The sequence below is a fragment of the Spea bombifrons genome, chromosome 1 (assembly GCF_027358695.1).
Source record: "Spea bombifrons isolate aSpeBom1 chromosome 1, aSpeBom1.2.pri, whole genome shotgun sequence".
In the NCBI taxonomy this organism is placed as follows: Eukaryota; Metazoa; Chordata; class Amphibia; order Anura; family Pelobatidae; genus Spea; species Spea bombifrons.
Window position 1 is genome coordinate 12,985,091 of NC_071087.1, and position 23,478 is coordinate 13,008,568.

Sequence of the window (23,478 nt, forward strand, 5' to 3'; positions counted from 1 at the left end):
ACATTCTGTTAGAGCTTTTTGTACTTTTTGTTCAGAGGTTCCCTGGGACACTGGAGTTTCCTTTTGAAATATCAGCTGTTAAAACTATTTATTAATTTATAATGCTAGACCACCATGCAGTTCTTGTGCTTGGATTTGACCCAGGACCATTTTCCACCTTGTATGACTGTATACATTTTGATATTTCATGTTATACTGAAATATAACTTGTGCGTCCAGGTGCTTGGGTCATTTCTTTGCCATGTACTCTCCGAGATCAGCTGCTGGACATGAACAGAGCCCTGCTGATGCTCTGCTGCCAGACCTGCCTCGCGGGCCGCTCTCTGAATACCGGAGAAAGGCTTCCTTCAATTGGAAGGAGATGGTGATGTTTTTGGAGGATGAAGATCTTATCTTGTTTAAGGTAAATTGGGCTAGACCTTGGCTTTCCCATATAATGAAATAAAATATGTTTTATGGCAAATATTTCTACTAAGATGTTTCAGGACATAGTAAATATTGGCAGTTAGGTTTAACAAATAGACTAAAGTCCTCTATAATAATGTGACCTTCTATATCTTGACATTTAACTTTATATTCTCTGTTGTGGATTTCAACATGGAAGTGGCATTTAACGTTTATTGTGGTTAAAGTGAGCTTCATCTAAGTGTTACATATAATAGGAGTGGGACAAATGCATTGGGGGCCATAATGACATGGTCCATGACATGGAATCCATAAACCTCCACAATAGTCTATATCATATAGATGGAGTAGAATGTAAGTATATTTCAGCTGATATTAAATACAAGCATTAGGCAATGGAGGCACGCACAATATCACTATTCCAAAACCAGCATGACAGAAACATGGCGGTGCGGTTTCTGGAATCTGTCAGCATTAGAGTATTAATATCTGAGCCTCTTTACAACCCAACTCTAACCCTTTCTGCAATCCTCACAAAATAAATCATCAGGTTAATGATGTCATTCTCATTTAATTTGAAGTTTTCCAGGAAAACTGATTTATACAGTTATATATTTTGGACTTTGGTAATCAAGCTCTCCCTGAGCCATATCTATTGACCCTCAGGATGGATGATGGGGAATGCCGTGTTCCTGCCAGGTTGGACGAACTTTAATGTCTTTTGGGAGAGTTATCTAGAATCTTATGGAAGTGGCATACTTTGACCTCTATTTTTTTCAGTGTAAATATTTTTAAACAAGATGACCACTTTGCTCTAAAATTGGTTTTTATATAACTTCTGCTTTTTCGAGATTTTTTAATGCCTATTTGTTATATCGTATACAGAAAAAAATCTTTTCCGCCCTTGAAAATGACCCACTTTTCTACCGGCAACCCGGGGAAGACCTGCCCTTGGAGAAGTATCGGGAGCTAACATTTCGGAGATGCAAGAGGATTTTTGAATACGACTTCTTGACTTTTCAGGAGACCATGGAGAAGCCAATAAAACTTCTGGTCCTCATAAACTGCTTGGGCATGTACGATTGGTCCCTTGGCGCAAAATATTTCCTAAATACTCAGGTAAAAGACTTCCGTTTGAGCTTTAATGTTAGATATTTAAGTCTTGCACAATTTATGTTATGTTATTATGTTTTCCCATTCAAACAAAGCAACATTGTATATCATTCTGTGTATATGTTCAGTAATAATAAGTGTTTATTGGTAATACGCCGACATGTAAGGCTGTTGACACGCACAGTGCTGGTAGAGAATTTGTTTTTATCCTTCACTGATAATGTACAGTATTAGCAAGATCTGCTATGATGTCATTAGTGACACCACTGATGATATCATTTGTTATTGATGATGTGTAAAGCACAAAGCTGTGTAAAACCATATACACTTTGAGGATATGGAAAGGAAAGCATAATCCCTACCCTAAATAAAGATGTACAAACAGTGGTAAAACCTTCATTCAAGTTAAAATAGAAAAAAAAATGTTTTTTTTTTTTTTGCTCAGAGCTTGGTTTAGATCAGTTGATATAAATGCTTTACACTGTATGAGTTTCACTGTGGGGTTTTTTCCAGGTATTTAGTGGTGCTGTTGGAAATGGCGGCTCTGAGCGGCATCAAGCGTTTCTCAATCAAACCAAAAATATGGAGGTAAGTTCTTTAACTCAACCTTGACTGTGATTAGTGAAAAAAACCCAGAAACCCAGAAAAACCCTTCCTGTAACACAAATATTCAATGAATTTAGTTTTTGGCATTCTATATGCATTAAAATACATAACTTATTTTGTTTATAGTATACTACCACCACAGTTAAAACATTTTGATATAAGTTGCCCCTATGCGTTAGTCATGTGACCTTGTAGCTGGACAGTCTTGGTCTATACTAAAGATGGATTCCATTGTGGGATCTTACCAAACTTAAAAGAACCAGGGAAATATAAAGTTTCTTTATTCTTTTTTCATTTCTTCATTCAATGTAGATTTTTGGATGTTTTGCATTGACTGAACTTAGTCACGGGAGCAATACCAAGGCTATCCGAACATCCGCGACCTTTGATGCATCTACTAAGGTATGAAATGGAACTAACTAATCGAGATTATTGTTCTTTGCTACGATTTCCTTATATATTTTCCTTTCCGCCTATATTATTTATCCAGGGTACTTAGTAAAAATGATTCGCCGGTACCTTAATAATTTGGCTAGGTCAATGGAAAGGTAGAAACATAGAATAGGATATATACACAGTGTGTGTGTATATATATATATATAATGTTATTAAAAAGGTATTCACAGTAATCTGTGCATGGATAAATTGACACCCCTCGTTCATGATACCCCCCAGGCGGTCTACCAGGCCTGACACCATTGTTTGCAGAATCTAGTGACTAACAATCCTTACTTTTCACACACTTTTTGCCCCCCCCCCCTTTATAAATATAGAAATAAATTCATAAAACAAATTCAAAGCATGGTCTCTTTAAAATTGAATACATTTGTGTGTGAAGGACATACGTTATACTTGAGCACAGAAGCAAAGAAGAATGGCACTGAATTTCCTTTTAATCCTTTATATCCCTAATATAGGAATTTGTGTTAAATACTCCGGATTTCGAGGCTGCCAAGTTCTGGGTTGGTAACATGGGGAAGAACGCCACACATGCGGTTGTATATGCGCAGCTCTACACCTCGGATGGACGTTGTCATGGTTTACATTCTTTTGTTGTGCAGGTGAGCATAACTTTATTTTCACGTGCGAACAAGTGAAACCTATCAGTTTGTTAATATGCAAAAAAAAAATAGTCTAAATAGTTTATAATATATATTCTCATATTGTAATTTCTCCTTACTGATCAGTGTCTAAAGTTACATTTTTCTCCTCTGCTGGGGTTTACTTGTCTCCAGCAATTTGTTTATTTGTAAAAGCAACTTTTTTTTTTTGTAAAAGTACTTCTTTTCTACTTGTATGGTTTAACGTGGGTTAATGTTATTGTCTACTTTACGTTTTTTTGTTAAATATTTCCAATGTACCCTATTGTAACAAACCTCAGGAATATATTTGCACTATTTAACCCCTTAAGGACAATGGGCGGTCCCTAAACCCATTGAAAACAATGCATTTTGAGCCCGTACATGTACGGGCTTTGTCATTAAGGGGTTAAATAAATGTAATGCATTACATGTAGGAGACATAAGTCTCTCTGGTTCTCAACATCTCAAGGTGCCACCACAATAGAATGTATTTTTCCTGAAAATCTTCATATATTATTTAAGAATTTTGTACAGATTCATTCTATCACATTGTCACATAAAACAAGATGGCACCATGAGGTGGAAAGGCTTTGTAACGAAAGGAGCTCCCTACACGTTATTGTATTATGTTCATGCGTTTCAAGATAGGAACGGACAAATCTATGTAGCATTGGGAAAGAAAGCATTTGCCCATGGAATTTAACAAAGCACAGCAATGTATTGACTAGGAATAAAATTCATGGCCATATGGGTGCTATGATTTGTCTGGTCTTGCTTAAGAGAAATGGATATAGCCGTATCTAAAAGAAGGAGCTTTAAGTCAAAGGTCATGTCTTTTATCGAACCAACATAGAAAAAGAGTCGTATAAGCTTTTGCGACTTTAAAATGATACCACTGAAGTCACAAAACCTAATGTGGCTCATTAAAAAGTATCGCCTATAACTCTATCCAGGCCAGGGACATGGTGACATTCAACAAACAGAAATATTTTCATGCAGGGAATCCTGTATCTTTGATTCAAGAAACACTGTATCTTATTGATCAGCTGCGAGGAAGCAACAAATCTGAGGACCAGGTCTAGTAGACTATATCAAATATTTCTAAATTTAACTGAATAGAGGCTTTATTATAATTTTTTGGGAGGGGGGAGCATTGCCTCTTTTAGATTGTGAGTTCAAATCTAACGGTAATTAGTCTACAATTATAATTGCCATTTTATCAAACATCACAGCATGTTTCGTAGCTACAAAGAGCAGCTTCAATTAGCCGTCCTTAAAATCCAGGTGGAAGTTATGTTTGAGACCACGCAATACACATGTGGATAATTAACTGATATTGTCCTTATTACATTGCTAGATTTCATTATTATCATTCATAGCTTTAAAATGTTAGTGCATACTAGAGTGGTGTCTTTCTGTTTTTGTTATTCTGATTCCTGCATTATGGAGAATCGTCATTGTTTCTGTCCTTGCCATCCTAGGTCCGTCATTTACTTCTTTATAAAAACTCAATAGTAGCAAATGCACAAAATGAAAGCTGTAATTTTCTTAGTAAAATGAAGATTGTATAAAATAGACATTCTAAATATATATTATTTCATGTGTTTTATTTCATTTCTCCTTACTGATCAGTGATTGACAATAATATGGTCTGGCGATATAAAGGTTCAATACTTAGATCATCATTTAAAGGGGCACTTCAGCCACCAAATGCACTTTAATGCATATTAAAACATTTTCAAGTTATGTCCCCCTTCCAAATGTATAGGGGATTCTGCAGGATCCTCCCCTATGCATTTGCCCCTTTCCCCATCACCCAGAGACGTCAGACTTTGGGCACCCAATCGATTTTCTGGCTTGTAGAAGTCCATAAATGTCTGTGCTGCACCAAGTTTACAAAAAGTTCTGGTTTGATAAAAAATCATGATGTGTTTCTATAGTGTCCTGTGTTTGTTAGTCACCGGTAATAACTAATGCTTAATGATTTTAGTAAATATTTCTTCTTTTAAACTTTTTTGCATAGATCCGTGACCCAAAAACTCTTCTTCCCATGCCAGGAGTGATGGTGGGTGACATTGGAAAGAAACTTGGCCAGAACGGTTTAGACAATGGGTGAGTGATATTAATGTAGACCTTTAGTGGTCAGGCAGAAAAGCTGGCACTAACTTCCATCGCCAGGTCCCTCGCCTTCCTACGTCTGTCTAGCACACTGGTTTTGGGATGGGTACCCTGGTGTCCGACTGAGTTCAAAGATCCAGGGGCTAGTGGTGAGCAGATAGGTGGTCCCATTGCTACTGGTGCCAGGAGACCCTGGATATTGTAAATGCCTTTCTCGGACTATGAAATATTCTCCCTTTGTCCTTCAGTGCTGTGCAAAAAATTCACACTTTGCCTTTTTGCTGTAATGTGATTTGTACCACTAGGGGTCCTTAGTGCCACATATTTTGCAAACAGGACACTTTGAAGACCAAATTGTAGAGTACATAAATCACCGGTCATGCTTTGTTGGACCTTATGTCTCTGCGGCAAGTGACAAGCGAGTCATTAAAACTTGAATAACTCTGACGGATCTTCCATGATCGTGTACAGAATACTGACGGGAGAAGTGCGTTTGCTTCTAGTTGCAGTGACACACTGTTTCCACATTGCTCTTTTTTTTTTATATAAACGTATTTGCATTTTGAAAGGATAGTACAATACTAATAAAGAGATAGTAACATTAATTTCACCAATATTTTTCAGTATCTCTTTTAAAGTCTCTGACAGTATTGTTGGTAACTTTAGAGTTTATAACGTGCACTAGAAACAGGAGAGGACTAGTAATATTCAGCCTACATAGCCCAACAAGCCAGTCCAAACATAAAAAACGTTGGAATGGCCCATCCAGCGCAGATTTATGCCCACCCAAAGCAACCCAAACTGCATTGAAATAGCATCTAAAGAGCTGTATTTTGTTCTGGATGCACATAAATAAACTTTTTTTGGAACCCTCAAACAACTACATCCAAGGAAGATTGTCCTATATATATATGGGCCATATATATATATATATATATATATATATATATATATATATATATAGTAAAAACTTAGTTTACCAGGTGACCAAAGGGGTAAAAAGTGACTGATGTTCTGATGAATCTGAATGTTTTTAGATTTCCAAAAAAGTATTATTTAGGTGGACCTTTCCCTTCAGTAGTATATTTAAAAGCGTGGAGGGGGTGTGAACGTGCTTTTCATTCCTGCATGATGATGATGGCCGAGTCTTGGCCCACATTACTTCATCTGAGACACACCCGAGGACATGGAAGCTGAAGAAGTCATTGGAAAGGTCTTCAATGTATTTGTCACTGATTTGACATATCTGTAGATATGATGAAGGTTAGAAACCGGAGCTTTGTTTTTTGTGTTCTATAAAGTAATGTTTTCCAGTAATTTCAAAGAGCTGACAAGATACTTGGTGGACGAGGTTTCCTGTGAATGCTACGGTTCTATTTATTTTAGTCTCCACGGGTTTTCTTTGCAGTCTGACTTTTGTTTATTTACTGTCTTCTTGGTGTAGGGTTCAGACTCGGGTTCGCAGTAAATTTTAGTTTATATTCCCAATAATCCCCTAGTTTAACCCTTGCTTAACGTTACATGTATTTATATAGCTCCAGCATATTGTATAGCATTCACACACATTAATACACACTGCTCTTGAGGGTTAACGGGGACACCCTCTGTTTAACAGAGTAACGGAATGTATTCATTCTTGCACATTAAAAGTCACACAGATTATGATCATTACAGATGAGCCATGGGCTCTTAAAATGGTGCTTTTAAATACTTTGCATTTAAAGACCAGTTCAGTACAAAGTAGAGATTTTGTATAACCGTGTCACTGTAACAAAGGTTCGCAATTAGTATTCATTCCTGTGCACCAAAAAAGTGAAATGGTTATTTAATCCATGACTGTGGATGCACTTGTAGCATATTTGAAAGGTTATTAATAAAACTGATTTACTTGTTTAGCAATTGCTGTAATTACTTTGGAAATATTTACATCTCATAGAGGCCTATGTAATACTGACACATTCTTGCCTAGGCGACATGTAAAATCTTATGGCCCTCCTGCCCCCCCGTGTATGTAACACACACACTTACCCTAACAAGTACTCATTCCAACACACAGACACACATACATTCTCACTCGCTGTGAGTGAGTTGCATGAGCAAGAGGACGGATAAACTTTGTGGATCACAAATAGACAAGATAGACCACACACTTATTTGCCGTCAACGTCGTAGTTTCTCTCACTTTCCCAGATATTTATGGAAACAATGTCCGTAGCGCGTGTATTATTTAATCCAGAAATGTTCCATAGTTTATTCTGCTTCAAGGAATTCTATTATTGGAGTTTACATTGCGAGCAAACAAAAAATCAAACTTACTAGAGAGCAGAGTTCAAGAAACACAAGTCAACATTGGCTCTCTTTATGGTTTGTCAAGTATCCAACTTCCTAATATATAAGGTTCTCTGAGCCGGTTTAACATTATTTACGCAGGGTTTCAATACTTTTGGAGGCTGCATAAATATTTATGATTGTTGTAAATATTTGACTAACATTTTCTGCCCTTGAATGCCAAGTTAAAACAAAGTAATACATGAAAGATGGAAATAAATTTCAGCTGTGAGCATCCAACCATTTTATTATAATTAATATTACTTTAATAATAGTGCACAGTACTTCTAGTTATATGGATAATCACGCTGTGCAGTTTTAGTAAGTATTTAGAAATTTTAAGTGTAAGCTTTTTAAAACAAATCCTTAAATAGTAAAATGTATAAGAATTATATTGTTTTGGAAAAATGAAGGACTGCTGCCTGAAGGAATATTGCACTTTTCATTCAGAGTGTTTAGAGAAAATATTTCTGCCTCTGCTTTCCAAGTTAAGAGTATATATGGGCTTTTCTATTATTTTTGTTTGATATGAATTTAGGTGGGGTTTGAAGTTGTAAAAACTTTCAGAAATCGGCAGAAGGTAAAGGGGGGGGTTCAAACTTCAATTGTGGGAGATCATGAATTAGGAAGAATACAAGCAAGTCGGAAATCCTATGATGAATGTATGGACAAAAAGCCTTGTTGTTTAGTACTGAAGTAACTGATTCTGATCATACAGTATCGGGACGGTATTTCTGGGGAAGTGGCTTTGCAAGGGGCAGTGATAGTGGTCAATGGGGGCAGGGCTAATTGTGCACGAGGTTTGGCTAGCTGCACATATGGGTGGGCCAACTTCATAAAGTGTTAAGTAGGCAGGGATTGAGTATGCCCTAACACAGCTCCCCTGCCTAGAGAAAGTGGAAAGTGACCTAGAGACCTTGGGGAAGCAGATCTTCACCAGGAGGCTACAGGTCAAACTGGAGGGTACCCAGGTATGTTCACTGGGTTTGAGGGAATCCGTACATGGATGTTAAAACCCCTCCCAAGGTATATAGAAGTCCTAGTGGCATGTGAGGGCTTTCAACCATATGTTTGTGAGAAATGTACAACTTTATTATGTTGAGGGATCTACTTGTCAAAAGGCTGAAGATGGATTTGTCCCTTGTGTGAACCACTAAGCTGTTACTTGCCCGTTGTTAGAGTCTACAATCTTGGGACGAGAGACACAAACTGTGACGGGATCCTGCTGAAGTTGGGCCTGCCTTGGGTGAATTCCCATTGAGCTAACTATCCAAATAAGACTCTCTGAAGTTGCCTGCTAAGGATGTAAATCAATGTTTGTAATCAACTTCTTAGTTAAAAGTCGGGTTAAAACAAGTAAGGAACAAATGAAGCCCGAGAGCATGCAATGGTTACGATAGAAGTTAAATTGTTCCATATGTACTCAATATAAAACAGATAAACATTAGGGAATATTTTAACGACAAAAATAGAGGGATTTGTTTGAATAAGCACAGATCTGAATGGTCACAGCAAAAAAGGGGGTGACGTATACACCTAACATTATATATGGTTGGTTAATATTTTTGTTAGAAGGAATTGTTCTTAGAATTTGTTTGCAATTAACAGATTTGCCATGTTCTACAATGTCCGAATTCCCCAGGAAAACCTCCTGAACCAAACTGGTGACATTACATCTTCTGGGGCCTACACAAGTAAATACAAGGTATGACTACTGGCGCCATCTTGAGTTTTTTTTCTCTCTCCCGTCCATTCCTCCAAACTATAAACATGGATGGGCTAGTTATGAGGTTGTGTGGTGCTGTTTTAGCAATATGCTTTTGCCTCCACTTAATGTTAACAGTGTCTGTGAACCATAATAGGCTTATGATACCATGACCGGGAACAAAGTAGGTATAATAATCTGTCTTCACCATGTTCCCTTGTATTTCTTTGAAAGAAGCCATGACTTCTGTCACAGGACTGTGCCTTGGAGTGGTTTTTAGGGTCTACAACAATATTATTATTTCCTTACCTTTTCACTCAAAGTACAGTCAAGTACAAAACCAAATGTTTGCTGCATTATTCTTGTAGGATCCCAAGCAGCGTCTGGGTGCATCTCTTGGAACCTTGTCTAGTGGTAGAGTTTCTATTATTGGGATGGCGGTAGTAAACCTGAAGCTTGCAATATCCATAGCCATTCGATTTTCCGCCACACGCCGTCAGTTTGGACCGACTGAAAAGGAGGAAATACCCGTCCTTGAATACCAGCTGCAGGTTGTTTTTTGATTTTGTTTTGTGTGTACTTATTATTTAGTTGTTTTGCCCTTTTATATTAAAGTGAGTCACTCCTTGTTCCTACTATTTTTTTGTGTGTGTGACACTGAAATATATTCACATATTCAACAACTTATGCATCAGTTTGTCATTTACTAAATTTAGAGTTTATTCTGTAGTTGGGGATAAACCACAGAATTCTGGATAACTCAAGTGTTCTCTTCTGTAGGCACTTAGCCTTAGCTATATTTTTGTTTTTGTTTTTTCTCAGCAATGGCGTCTGATCCCTTACCTGGCTGCCACTTATGCACTTGACCATTTTTCGAAAATCTTCTTTATGAATTTAATCGAGCTTCATGCTGGTATTCTAATGAAGGACAAAAGCCAGAGACAGGTAAAGTAACAAGACAAAAAATATATTGGGTTTCTAGTAACTTAAAGGTTCTGTCACACCAACTCCGCGGGAAATAAGACTTTTGTCGCAATATGTAGATAAATAGCTTGAGAATAATTGTAGAAGTAAACTAGAGATACCCAAACTCTGCCTAGTAATAACATTTTCTTCTCACTATTTTCTCAGGAGATGTTTAGTCTGTAGCCTGCATTCATGTGACACAAATAGGTGAAAAGTCATTGTTGCCCCAGCAGCAGTATTGCCATCTTTGTGCAATAACACGATTCCTGGTTATTTAACATAGTAGAGCTCTCGGATAATGTGTCTTTGGCACTGGATTCCAAAAACATAATCCATGAAACTTGTTAAAATTGTTTCTTTGTTTCCTACGAGTCATCTTTAACCCCTTAAGGACAATGGGCGGTCCCTAAACCCATTGAAAACAATGCATTTTACGCCCGTACATGTACGGGCTTTGTCATTAAGGGGTTAACGCATGGCAAAAGAGGTAACTGCCCTGGGGCAAGGCTTACCTTTGGGGGCTCATGGCCCACCATAGCCCGGAGGTCTGTGCATCCACCGAAGGGCTTTGGGACACTTCCCCTGTTTTTTTAATGCAATGCGGCACTAGGATGTGCTACAATTGCAATTCCCAAAGAAGGTTGGATTTGCCATTTTCTGCATGTTTTGTCTGTCCCTAGTCAGTGAGATTCATATTAAGGCGTTTATTTACTCGTATAGAGTTTTGACACACATAATATATGTGTATTCAGTAAAACAGAGCTTCACATAAACCTATAGGCACTTTTTTTTTATCTACTGTCAGCTTTTGTTAGCGGTGTTCAACTTGTATTTTTTAAAAACGGCTCAACCCAACATAAAAAAAAATGCATGTATGATGGAAAAATTGTGCAGAATTGATGCTATTTCGAGTAATATCAGTGATGTCAGCGGCAATTCGCTTCTGTTTGTAAAAAAGCCAATTCTGTCTGAAGACTTCTGTGGTCGGGTTTATATTTTTCAAAGTTCAGTGGATGAAAGATGATTTATTTTTGATATTTCCCCGCAACCAAATGTCTAGACTTAAGAAGCTGTAATAAATCAGCTCTATAAGGTCAAAGGGAATTTTCCGTTTGCAAGGGGTTATTGCTCTTCTCGTTTTGGCGGAGAATACACAGTATGTGGGGGGGATAAAATATATATATGAATTTGTATATTTATAGACTTTTTGTAAAGTAAAATATTATCCCCATCATAGTTCATTGCTTGTTGACGCTGGTAGGCCCACGTACTCTTACAACTATCCAATTTGACCAAATGCTCCCCATTTCCAAGCCAGTCTTTTTCTGATGCCACTTTTACAAATCAGCTTTAGCGATTTAGTGTTTATAAAAGATTATTTTATTCCCGGGGGCCTGAAGCGTAATTCTGCAAAGATTTGGTGAGAATAATTCATGGAGCTATCGGTTGTCAATGCCAGCATTGCAGCTATATAGGACTGCTTTGAAGTGATCATTGCGAGGTCGGTTCGGATAGCATGCCTGTGATTGGCTGCTGCTACTCCCATTGAGTAGACATTGGGGCGTGAAAATGGACTCCAATATGTATTAAACATGAAAATAGGGCTGGAGTGCTCCTTTTAAGGCTGGATTTGTCCTCTTAGGCTAGGCTTATCTCCGCTAGAGTCCTTCATATAAGGAAGCGAGCAGAGAAAATTGCTTCTGCCCAATTCTTTGTGTCGTCATCTCCCCCTAGCGCCCAATCACTCTTAGCTCTCATGGCAGGCAGGCAGAAGTTCCATGGCGTGGCTTCCTAATGGCCTGTGTGATTTTCTATGGACATCTTTTGCTTTAAAATTAGACTGCTTCCTGTGTAATTACCAAAAAAGGTTATAATTTCAGACATATTGAGGAATATTGTTTATTTATATCATCAAATGGAGCCGAGGGCTTAAAACAACAACATTGTTATATGTGTAAATGAAAGCAAAAATTTAATTAAAATACAGAAAACTGAATGAATACTTTACTCGGAATAGAATAAAAGAAAAAATCTTCCAAGTGGCGTTGAGAGTTCTGGCAATATTTTTTCTATTTTTTTTAGTTTGGATATTTGTTCTATTAATAATTACAGGAATTACCAGACAGTCTAATAAGCACAGCGTGCAAAGCTTTCTAATTGGAAGAAGGTCATGAAATTACGTTCTACAGATTAAGCCAAAACAGAGTTTTCTGACTGATATTTTTATATTTTAAACTGATATTACCAAGGAAACTATGATAAAATGAGCTATAGACTCCAGTCATCATGCACTTTATTGCCTATGAGAGGCCCCTAAAAAAATTAGCACCCCCCCTTGGAAATGCATGGGAATAGATTCTTCATACATATTGCTGAAAGGAAAAATAAAACGAACAATAGGTTGGGTCCAAGTTGGCTCCATTGGTTTTAGAGAAGACAGTACAAAGAGGTCTGTGATGCCTTTCACTGGATCAGCCCAGTTACAGTAATATGTAGAGTCACATTAAACTTCCAAAAACTTGTGTGGCCTCTTCTTTAGAAAGTTGCTCCTTTTAGAGGGAGCAGTGCCTATAAATCAATTAAAGGGACCCAACAATGAAGAATGTGTTTAAGTGCTTTGTAAGTCTTGAACCTGTAGGAAATAAAGTACTTCCCTTAAAGGAGAAGGTACAGCTGCAGGGTTGCTGAGCAATGCGCCCCCTTTGTGGTCCAGTTTCCATAGCTGTTTAAATTAGTCAATCGGTAGCAGGAAAACACTCATAGAAAGCAGCGAGGGGGGGGGACATGTACATATGTGTGGTCTTGCTAGACCCCTTGGAACTGTCATGTGAGTCAGTGCTGGAGTTGGACGGTGGCGAGTGTTCCATGTATGTGCTTTGACAAGCAGGAGATGTGCCCAGCCGAGCTGGGCGGTGGGAATGGGACAAATGCATAGTTTCCTTGTAAAATGTAACCCTTTTATGGATTCTGCAACGCAATATTCCATTGGTTTCCATATGTATTACCGTGCATTTTTAACTGTGCGCTAGAACACCACATTATAATGGCTCCATGGTCTCAGCGTTTGTTATCTGGTGTTTGAATGGCATCTCTATTGTGATTCTATTTTAACCAAACAGAGAAACGATTTGCAAATCTTAGTAAGGGCTGAAATGTTTCTTCAGCTTTGTAGAATTGGGCTTCCGCCCCTCACTTTTCTTTACTAGAAATCTTAGTGATTTTTTCCTCAATTTATACTAGCATTTCTAATTTTAGTAGCTGGTATTAAGAATAGCGATAATCAAAGTTCTGTTTGCAGAACAGCCAAGCAGAATACTTTTTCACATTTACAGATCCGTTATCTATCTTTCTTCTTAAGGCCGAACTTGGCAAGGAAATCCACGCCTTGTCTTCTGCCGGTAAGCCTTTGGCATCCTGGACTGCACAGCAAGGGACACAAGAATGCCGAGAAGCTTGCGGGGGTCATGGATATCTAGCCAGTAAGTGTACAAAAATGGAATTACTATGAAAGCAGAAACGATTGTAATTCCCCAGAGTCATCTAGGGATACGGCCAATAAATGATTAGACGAAACACTGCAGTTTATCTTTCCTTAAACAAAAACCTAGCAAAAGTACCATGTGAAGTACACATTTTGGGAAAACAAGTCTGCAATATTATGTATAAAGTATCTGCTTAGTTAATGGTCAAGGAATTGGTCACATACACGCACGCACAAACATATACACACTAAACATACTCACTCCATTACATCTCAATCCTCGGACACACCCTTACCTTGCTTGGAGCTCTTCCTTATACCTTCTCGCAAAGTGTGCGTACTGCTGCATTACGTGGCCCCACAGTTTTCCTGGCTCTGTTAGGGGGGCAATTTAGGTCAGTTTGGCTCTGTTTTGGACTGGTCTGGGGGGGGGGATGGCATGGGTCCTGGTAATTATTAGTTGAGGTGGTGTTTAGTTTTTGAAATTGTCTCACTATGAAGCATTTCATCTCTTTGCTGCTGCTGCTATTTTTGTCCAAATAAAGTTTGTGTGCTTATAGGGTATTTTGTTCTTTCACATATTTTAGTAAATCATTTAGCATCATTTTTTGTTATTTAATACTTTGATTGCCTAAATGACTGCAAATCACTGAACCATCAAGGATTTTTGACTTGAATGTGTGCGAAGGTGCTCAGACTGTCATTTCCCTTGCTTACAGTGAACAGATTAGGAGACATCCGGAATGACAACGATCCAAACTGCACGTATGAAGGAGACAACAATGTTCTGCTTCAGCAAACCAGCAACTATTTACTGAGCTTGGTTCATTCCGTACACGAAGGTTAGTATGTGTTAAAGGCCTAGTGGCGGTTGTTTTAATCATACATACATCTGTGTGTTAAGTAAACCAAACCATCTACTATACTACTATACCTAGCTGGGATGGCTTTTGGTTCCTCAACCGCTCTGGTTAGATAACTTTCGGACTTCAGTTTTTATTTTTTGTTGTCTGATTTTCACAATTCTACAAGACTTTTTGTTCTTCCTCGTGGGATTTCTATGCATTCCGGTATGGCGAGGGCTATAGTATTTGGCTCATGTCTGGCCTACCTCTCCTGTTAAACCTGTCAAATGGACAGTGCTGAAATATGATCAGAACCAGGGAGATATCTACTGATACACTATATAAATGATTAAGTAAAACCACAACTTTGTCTTTTAGAATGGTTTCCTTTCCTCAAACCACCAACCACCTTCCTAGTGTAACCCTGCCATCCTTCACTAACCAGATTAACCATAAAAGGGTCCATTGCTAGAAAACATAGGCCATGTGTCTAAAAGTGGACCTTCAGCATGCCAGTGTTTAAAAGATTGAGACAGGTTAAACACACATTGAAAATCCTCTATGTACCCCACCATAGCACTCTGGTACAAACGGGAATTTCAAGCAGGAAAGGGCATTATGTGACAGCTCCCCTATAATTATCCATGTTGTTTACCCGACACAGTCTCTTTCAGACTTTCTGAGTATTGGTCACTTTATGTGATTTTCCACAGGTTCTATTACATGCTTGTTTTGAACGTCATCCAGTGATATATGATTAACACTTGCAGGTGTTGTGCAGGAAATGCCGCTCCCATTTAAAATTACTTGAACATAATATACTGGGAAACGCCAGGGTTCAAAAGTTAGAAACATAAGCTGTGATGGTGACCTGTAAAGGCGTTCAGAAACGCTGGCACTTCTGTAAGTAAGAGGGAAGTGAAATCAGTTCCAATTAGACTATAAATTAAATGCATACTCTAACATCTTATAGTCAACGCAAAACCTTTAAGCATATGAAGCCAACAAAGAACCGTTTACATATGACAGCAAAATGTTTTGACCTATCAGGGCCCTCACCTTCTGTCACATGGCTAATGACAAGAATTAAGCATTCCCTGGGAAAATAGGGACAGACAAGCATTCGCATTCTGCAGTAGTTCTGTTGCATTGGTAGTGTATTTTAATTTTTACACTTGTGCTAATACAGCTATATCCATTTTTTTCATTTGTTTTATTCGCAGATAAAATAACTCTGGAGTCGCCTCTTGGATCGATCAACTTTCTTAATGACTTCAAAACCATTTTGGGCCAAAAGTTCACAGCAAAAACAATTGAAGAATGTCTGGACTGTGCAGGTAATAAAGCTCAACAGCATCCCCTTTTTACTTACCTCCGGTCAATTAAAAAGCTTTCTAGGTATCTTCCCACCTTAAACGGACAGTCTAATGTCCCAGGCAGCCTCTCCATCAAGCAATCCAAAGTACCTTGTGAGTACTTTTTACATTTTAAAGAATGCATATTAAAACTTTAGGAGAAGCTGCAGTGGGAAAAACACCTCCTCTGTGGTCCAGTGATTTGCGCCACTGGGGGTCTCTATTTCAGGTACATGACATAGGGAAGGATGGCATCATTTGTGGATTTGAGTGGTGTATTAAAAGCAGAGGAGTTTACTGAGGAGTAATATGTTAAATATTATAGTAGTAAATGCATGGAAATGCCTCCCAACACAAATGATTAGAACAAACATTGTTGATAAATTCATGTTTTCAAATGTATACTTAATTTACATCCCAGCTGAGATGTTTGGTGTTGGTCCAGGTGTGATCTTACCAGTAGGGGTAACGGTACCATCTAAATAAATCAGACCTATGCAAAAAATCTCCCCGTATATCAGGCTCCTTAGTTTGCATGTAATTAATTACCATAGCTTTTGATAGAGATGAGTCCCTGAATTCATTTCACTTAGGTCAACTTTCAATGCCCCCCTGTGTACGATGAGTTGGATTGGATTGATCACTGTCCACAGAACTGTGGATTAATGACTAAGGGACATGTTGAAGTGGCAGGTATTTCTTTGTTTCGTTAATTGAACCTAAGTTGGCTAAGATCGGTCATTTGCAGCCGCATTGAGTTTGTAGTCCTGGCTGTTTGCTGTGAATTTCACCTGCATTTAGATTCCTTTTATCTGGAGAACCCAACCGCAAGGTTTTAGTACCTATAATGAATAAACCTCAGGATGGAAAAAAGCAGACATTTTCTCTTGTTCCTAAATAGTTTGGTTAATTAACGCAGTTGCCCATTTATGCTACCAGACAAACCTGTAATTTGTGGACAAGTTAATTTTTTTAATTATCTTTCTATCATATCATCTATTATTAAATAAATATTGGTGACAATATGTATAATAAATAATATTAGGGAAATCCAGTCTTGCTCCACGGGGCTGCATGTGCCTATCATGTGCCAGGTCCCCGAATTTTGACTTGAGTTGAACGGCCGGGAAACAAAGTTTGTTGCCCGTTTTTTTTTTGGCCCCACACGTCTACATCTAGTACACGGATTTATATATTTCAAATATACAATACTGTTCAAAAGTTTTAGGCAGGCATGAAAAAATGCAGTAAAGTAAGAATGTTAATAGTTTATTTTTTTATCATTTAAAGAGATGCAAAGTGAGTGAACAGAAGAAAAATCTAAATCAATTCAATATTTACTGTGACCCTCCTTTGCTTTTAACAGCATCAGTTCCTCTAGGTACACTCGCACACAGTTTAAGGGACTCGGCAGGTAGGCTAAACATCTTGGAGAACTAACCACAGATCTGGGTTGAGACAGCCTCAGTTGCTACTCTCCCTCTTCATGTAATCCCAGACAGAGTCGATGATGTTGAGATCAGAGCTCTGGGCCAAACCATCACTTCCAGTGCTCCTTGTTTTTTGTTCTTTATGCTGACGACGGTTCTTAATGACTTTGGCTGTATGTTTGGGGTTGTTGTCATGCTATAGAACAAATTTGGGGCCAATCAGATGCCTCCCTGAGGATAAGTATCTGCCTGTATTTCTCAGCATTGAGGAGACCATTAAATCTGACCAAATCTCCAACTCCATCTGAAGACATGCAGCCCCAAACTTTGCAAGGAACCTCCATCATGCTTCACTGTTGTCTGCAAACACATATCCTTTTACCGCCGTCAAGCACTACATTCTCTTGTAGTTACTCACTAATGTGTCAACATTTCAAAAGGTTTTATTAACAGGCCTTATAGGATCTTACCAATAACGTTGGTGTTATGAATTAAGACGTGTGTTCAAGGAGAACTTTATATCTGTGATATCCCAGCAAAGAGAGAGTTTGCTCTAAGACCCAGAGATTGGTGTAAAACGTCTGAAGCACCTTGTCAAACCTCGAGTGTTCCCAGACATCCTTATTACGAAATGATCTTTCTGGTCATCGCACATTCTATGCTGTCATGCTGGAGCTACAATAATCCCCACTGTCGTACAGAATGGCTGCCAGACGCTAAGCTCTGTAGACATGAGATAAAGTTGGCTGACTCCTTTGCTATCTCCTAAGCAGCTGTATCGCTAGGAGGGGTCTTTTAATAGTTTTGCCTCTTAGACCATCAATGCACGTACTATAAGGGTCACACATCTGTTTCGTCAAGGTCAGTAGGCCTTTCCCTGGTGATTGTTGAGACATGAAATCCACGCCCTGACTGTCTGCAAGATGAGGAGAACATTTCAGTCTAGACGCCACCTATTCCATAGTCATGGGGATCATTTATTTTGTGAGCCTGTCATTTGTTGCTAGGCATCGCAAACAGTTATGCAAAATGAGGACATTTGTCAGAAATGTGTAGCTCAAGAAATATGATTTTTCGAAATGAAGCCAATCAACTTGACGAAGATTGAAAGTAAGTTTGCACAGTGTAGTCTAAGTTGGAGATCGTGTTTTTCTGACCTCTCAAAGAAAACAAACAGGGGCATGGCAGTCTGTTATTACACATCTTCCTGACCATTTAAAGTTTAGTTCCCTCATCAAAATCTGCCTGTCAGCTTATCCCTTCTTCCTGAAACTCCAGCTGGTCAGGCTGCTTGCTGCCTGGAGCAACGGATTCTGAAAAACGCATTCCAAGCTGACACAGAGTTGTGTTTAAAGAAACAAAAAACTTCAGTTTTGGAACCAGACACTCTTTCATTACTCAAAAACCTTGGGATATATATATATATATATATATATATATATATATATATATATATATATATATATATATAAAAAGCACTCTCAAAGGATGGTCAGCACTCCAGGTCTTCAAGTTAACAACTTTTCTTTATTCAAACAAAGTCAAGTCGACGTTTCAGTCATTGCTGACTTTCATCAGGACAAAAGAAACAAAATGTGCGCATGCATTACGAAAAAGCATTCTCACAATCTAATAAATTTCATATATATAAAACTAATTGAATTTTTGTATGTTCCTTAGTGTTTCTTCCTCAGATGCAATTAATTTAAATAATGTACAGGGTAATTGAAGTTCAGTGGATATTTACACTAAAGCTGTATAATTTTTCTCATGTGTAGGTCTGTATGGCCTTTGCAAGCCAACAGTAATGGCAGATTATATATATATATATATATATATATTAATAGACAATTAGTCATAAGCTAGGCAGACAACAGCAGGTATTCCGTAAACACTGAATATATATTGTATATTGCATATGTACCTCAGTAAAGCTTGCGCCTGCATGACAGCGCTGTGGAATAAATCGATGCTCTGTAAATCAGTAAGTAGTAATTAATAGGAGTGAAGAAAAAAAGCCAGAGGGCTTCATTCTAATATCCCCTGGATTTTAAAAGGATTTTATAGTGTTGTCAATATTTTCTGACCTGTTACTGAGAGACATATCGGCATTATATTGTTTGACTTTATTCATTTATTATCTGTAGACCTCTTTTTCATCACCCGAGTTTTCTAGCGGAATAGCAATAGAACCAAAGCCGAAGACTAACTGCGTTCGGACTACGAGTATACAATCATAGAAGATTTCTATAAACACCATCTCAAACCACATCTCCAAGTGGTGATTTTTTTCCCCCATTTATATTTTTTTATTCATTGTTATTTCTTGTGAGATTTGTTATGATCTCATGAAATAAGCCGATGCAGTTGATTGAGAACGCCAATCTACTGTACATATTGTATATAATCCAAGTTATATATTATAATTTAATTTGAAAAATCTGTTACACATCCCAGCTCTTAACCTACCGCTAACCTTTCCCCCCATTCCCGTATAACCACATGAGAGATCTTCCCAGTGAATGTCTTGGAAGACAGTAATATTTTGTATACAAAATCTTCTTCACTCGGCTTCAGGTCACACAGAGGTGCAGAAATAAGAAATGATTACCGTAACTGTGATTTTTGTTTTTTTTTAACATTTTTACTGATCTTCTGTTTGCAAGCAGGGTTAGTGGGCTCTGTACAGCTATGAGTCATGAAAATGGCTTCAATTAACACCAGATGTTCTGTTTAGGAGCATAACGAGATTTTTTTTTCTTTCTTTCTTTCTAACTTTTACTGGAAGCAAAGTGCTATACGTACAATCATCTCTGTTATATAAATACTATGAGTTCCCAACCCAGCTCATACAGTAATGGACGTAGTACAATGTGTATTTCATTTTCCATTTCTAGCTTCTATTATGGTTGGCATTGGGTTGGAAGATAAATATGACTTCTTACTGTATTGTATGGAGATTACTTTGGTCTTTGGTAAATGACAAGCGCATTTGTCTTGGGTGAAATAGTGTAACGTCAGTAAATCTTTTTTAGTAGTGTGTTCTTTGTATATTTTGTATGCCAATACATGTGCTGAAGGTAAGACTAGGTAAGTGAGCAGTGCTAGGCTGACCCTTAACTATTTGCTCCTTTGGCCATTTCACAGATTCACTACTTTGTAGGACCAGTGGTCAACCCACCTAGCCTAAGCCTAGGGTGGCAGGTCTGGGGGGAGACGACAACCCATCTGCCACCACACTGGGGAAGATTACCCTACTGGACAATTAGGCTTTTGTTTACAAGAGATATCTTTGATCTCTCCAGTTGGCCGATTTACACAATGGAGGACTCTGCTGAGCTGCCTCCATCTCCATAAAACAATGTTGGCTGGCACTTCCTCATCCTTAACAGGTGGGGCATCGGGATAGGGCATCAAACAGCTATGTAATCAGCATTTGTATATTGCATATGTTGCAAGCTACCATACTATTGTTGGATGGACATTTGGTGCTGGGTAACATGAACCTGCTCAATACCTGCCCAATGGACTTGGTGGATGGCCCTCCTGACCAGAGTTAGAGAACAAATTGGAGGCATCTGACCTCCAAGCTCACATTGAGCCTGTTCTGCATGAACAATGCTGGATAGGATCACCCCTTACATGCACATTTATTATATCTTATTTTGACTTTTTGCCTCCATGATGTTCAGAGACACAACATATCAACAAATGGATACTGACATTGACCTCAATTTGTCTCAAGCAACAATAACTGTATAATGAAAAATATTTTGAGCTAAACACCTACCCTGTTCTGCGAAGCATCTGCTTATCAGCTTCAATAGACTACACAGACCGGTTATTAACGTTCTAAAGGTTATTCACTGCTTAGTAAACCAGCCACAGTTCCAGCATTTCCAGGCTTGCACCTATTTACTGCATTTTACATGTCAATTTGAAGTTTTGAATGTCTGGCTCTTTGCCAGATGAAACTAGATTAAATATTTGCATAATGGAGTTTGACAGAAATAATAATATAATATATACACACACAGAGTGCAATCAAAGATTTAGCATTGTTTATATTAATCCAATTCTTTGCATTTGCCGGGTAACTAAACATGTGGATTGTGTTTGCTAAAAAACAGCTTGATCTCATTCCGTGGCTTTCATTGTGCACATCTCTTACGCAAACGTAAATTGGGAAATTAAATAGAGGTTATGATTTTATGTTATAACCTATATGTCAAACACAGTAGAATTGTGGATAGAATTTCTACCTGCAGCAATGCATAAAACTGCCTGGGGAAGAAAACTGATTTTTAACTAAATTAGAGTGATCTAAATTTTGTGATAGAATTATTTCTCAAACTTATTTTTTTTTTTTTTTACGTTTAAAATATTTACAATTTAAAAATCAGTTTATTGCACTAGAAATCTGTTCCACTCCGTCCTTGGCTTTATCTCTACTGTTTATAGAAATCACAGCGTGAGAGTGAAATTTGCACGGCTTCTCCGTTTTAATAGCTTTATACTAACCGAAGCAGAGACAATATAATCGTTTATACGTCTCCCCTTACCTATATTTAAAGAAACAGTACATAATTTAGTAAAACAAAGGAAAATGTGTTGGCATTCAAACCTAAGGTTTGCACAGTCATTATCTTCAATTTAATCTTTGATGCTCAATTCCTGTTGGGATTGTATAGACGCCTGCACTGTCCACAGGGCCAGTCCTAGACTACATGGCAAGACAACTCTTCAATACCTCATCCCACACACCATAGTTTCCAGCTCAGATAGCATTATGGTTTCTTTTAACTATTACTGTGTTTACACAAAACATTTCGATCTTTTAGAAAAGCAGGGTCACAGATGTTTAGGTCCCAATAGGAAGTTCTGCCCCTGTTTATGTGGCCCAGGTGTTGCCGCCACTTGAGACCAGTCTACCTAGGAAGGATACACCACCATCATGAGCCTGAAGACCAGCTCCCATTGTTGATCACTGTCTTAGGTCCTTCTGAGGGCTGTCATTGATCCATGTGGCTTATCCAGGTATGACACAGATTCATTGGGGTATGAGGGTTACCCTTAATATTCTAGAGCATGCCACTTGCCAAGAAAACCATATTCAAAAAGTTATAGAGATATAAAATCTGATTGCATACTGGAAGAATCTACTTTTAGGCCAGTTCTTGTGGACCGCTAATACCGTAGATAAGGATTACGTATTTACAAGTCTTGTTCCAGAGATGATCTCATTAAAATGAATCAATGATTATTTGTATGTTGTGTTATTTGTCATTTTTAGACACAGTTTGACATATTTTAGGAAAAACCTTTCAGGTGGCGGTTAAATATGCTAGTAAATGTATAAAAAAAAAAATATATATACTTAAAAGCTGCAAGTCCATAAGGATTTGACGCTATGGCTACCTAAGTGCTGCATTGTCAACACAAACCACAGCACTATTATAAGGATGCTAACTTACATTACTTTATCAGCTTAAATATTGTTTTTCCATGTTCCTTTGAGGCTTTAGAAACCATAGCTGCCAACAATCCCGAGTGGCAAGGAACTACCAGCAGTTTACCATGCACAGTGCTCAGGCTGTGTGCACACAGGAAAAGGGTGGACGTTCTGTAAGCATTCCTTGGACGTTCCATCACACAAACGCCTGCTTCAGCGTACAGAATTGCTTGTTCAAACATTTTATTCTAAACAATTCTTCTTTATTATTGTAGCAGTTGTGTAAGTATATATAAAATAATTTACAAGCTACTTAGAAAAATAAACACCTTGCAGATGTTATAGCTGTGCCGTGATCTTCCCGTATACAGAGGGAGTGGAGGATTTCCAGAAGGTTATTATTAGACTGATAATGGCCCCGGACATACTAATTGGCAGGCTGGTGTCTCTCTCAACCTGCATAACTCAAGCGAGATGTGGGGACGGTTATATATCGCTCAACATTTTACAAACTACCAGTGCTGCGGGTGTTTTTTTTATACACAAAAGGTACCGGGTCACCTGACTGTGGGCCATTACTTAGCTTTGGGTA

General features: G+C 38.1%; 1 protein-coding gene across 1 annotated transcript in view; it reads left to right on the forward strand.

Moving 5' to 3' along the window:
• ACOX3 (acyl-CoA oxidase 3, pristanoyl) overlaps nucleotides 1-23,478 on the forward strand; it is a 39,775-nt gene that overhangs the window by 8,185 nt on the left and 8,112 nt on the right. The window contains exons 2-13 of the mRNA XM_053458236.1: nucleotides 220-403; nucleotides 1,291-1,524; nucleotides 2,032-2,106; nucleotides 2,437-2,526; nucleotides 3,042-3,185; nucleotides 5,230-5,318; nucleotides 9,261-9,357; nucleotides 9,726-9,908; nucleotides 10,180-10,302; nucleotides 13,682-13,802; nucleotides 14,524-14,646; nucleotides 15,873-15,986. Coding sequence (XP_053314211.1) covers nucleotides 242-403; nucleotides 1,291-1,524; nucleotides 2,032-2,106; nucleotides 2,437-2,526; nucleotides 3,042-3,185; nucleotides 5,230-5,318; nucleotides 9,261-9,357; nucleotides 9,726-9,908; nucleotides 10,180-10,302; nucleotides 13,682-13,802; nucleotides 14,524-14,646; nucleotides 15,873-15,986 — 1,555 coding nt within the window. The 5' untranslated portion in view covers nucleotides 220-241. The remainder of the gene's footprint in view (nucleotides 1-219; nucleotides 404-1,290; nucleotides 1,525-2,031; nucleotides 2,107-2,436; nucleotides 2,527-3,041; nucleotides 3,186-5,229; nucleotides 5,319-9,260; nucleotides 9,358-9,725; nucleotides 9,909-10,179; nucleotides 10,303-13,681; nucleotides 13,803-14,523; nucleotides 14,647-15,872; nucleotides 15,987-23,478) is intronic.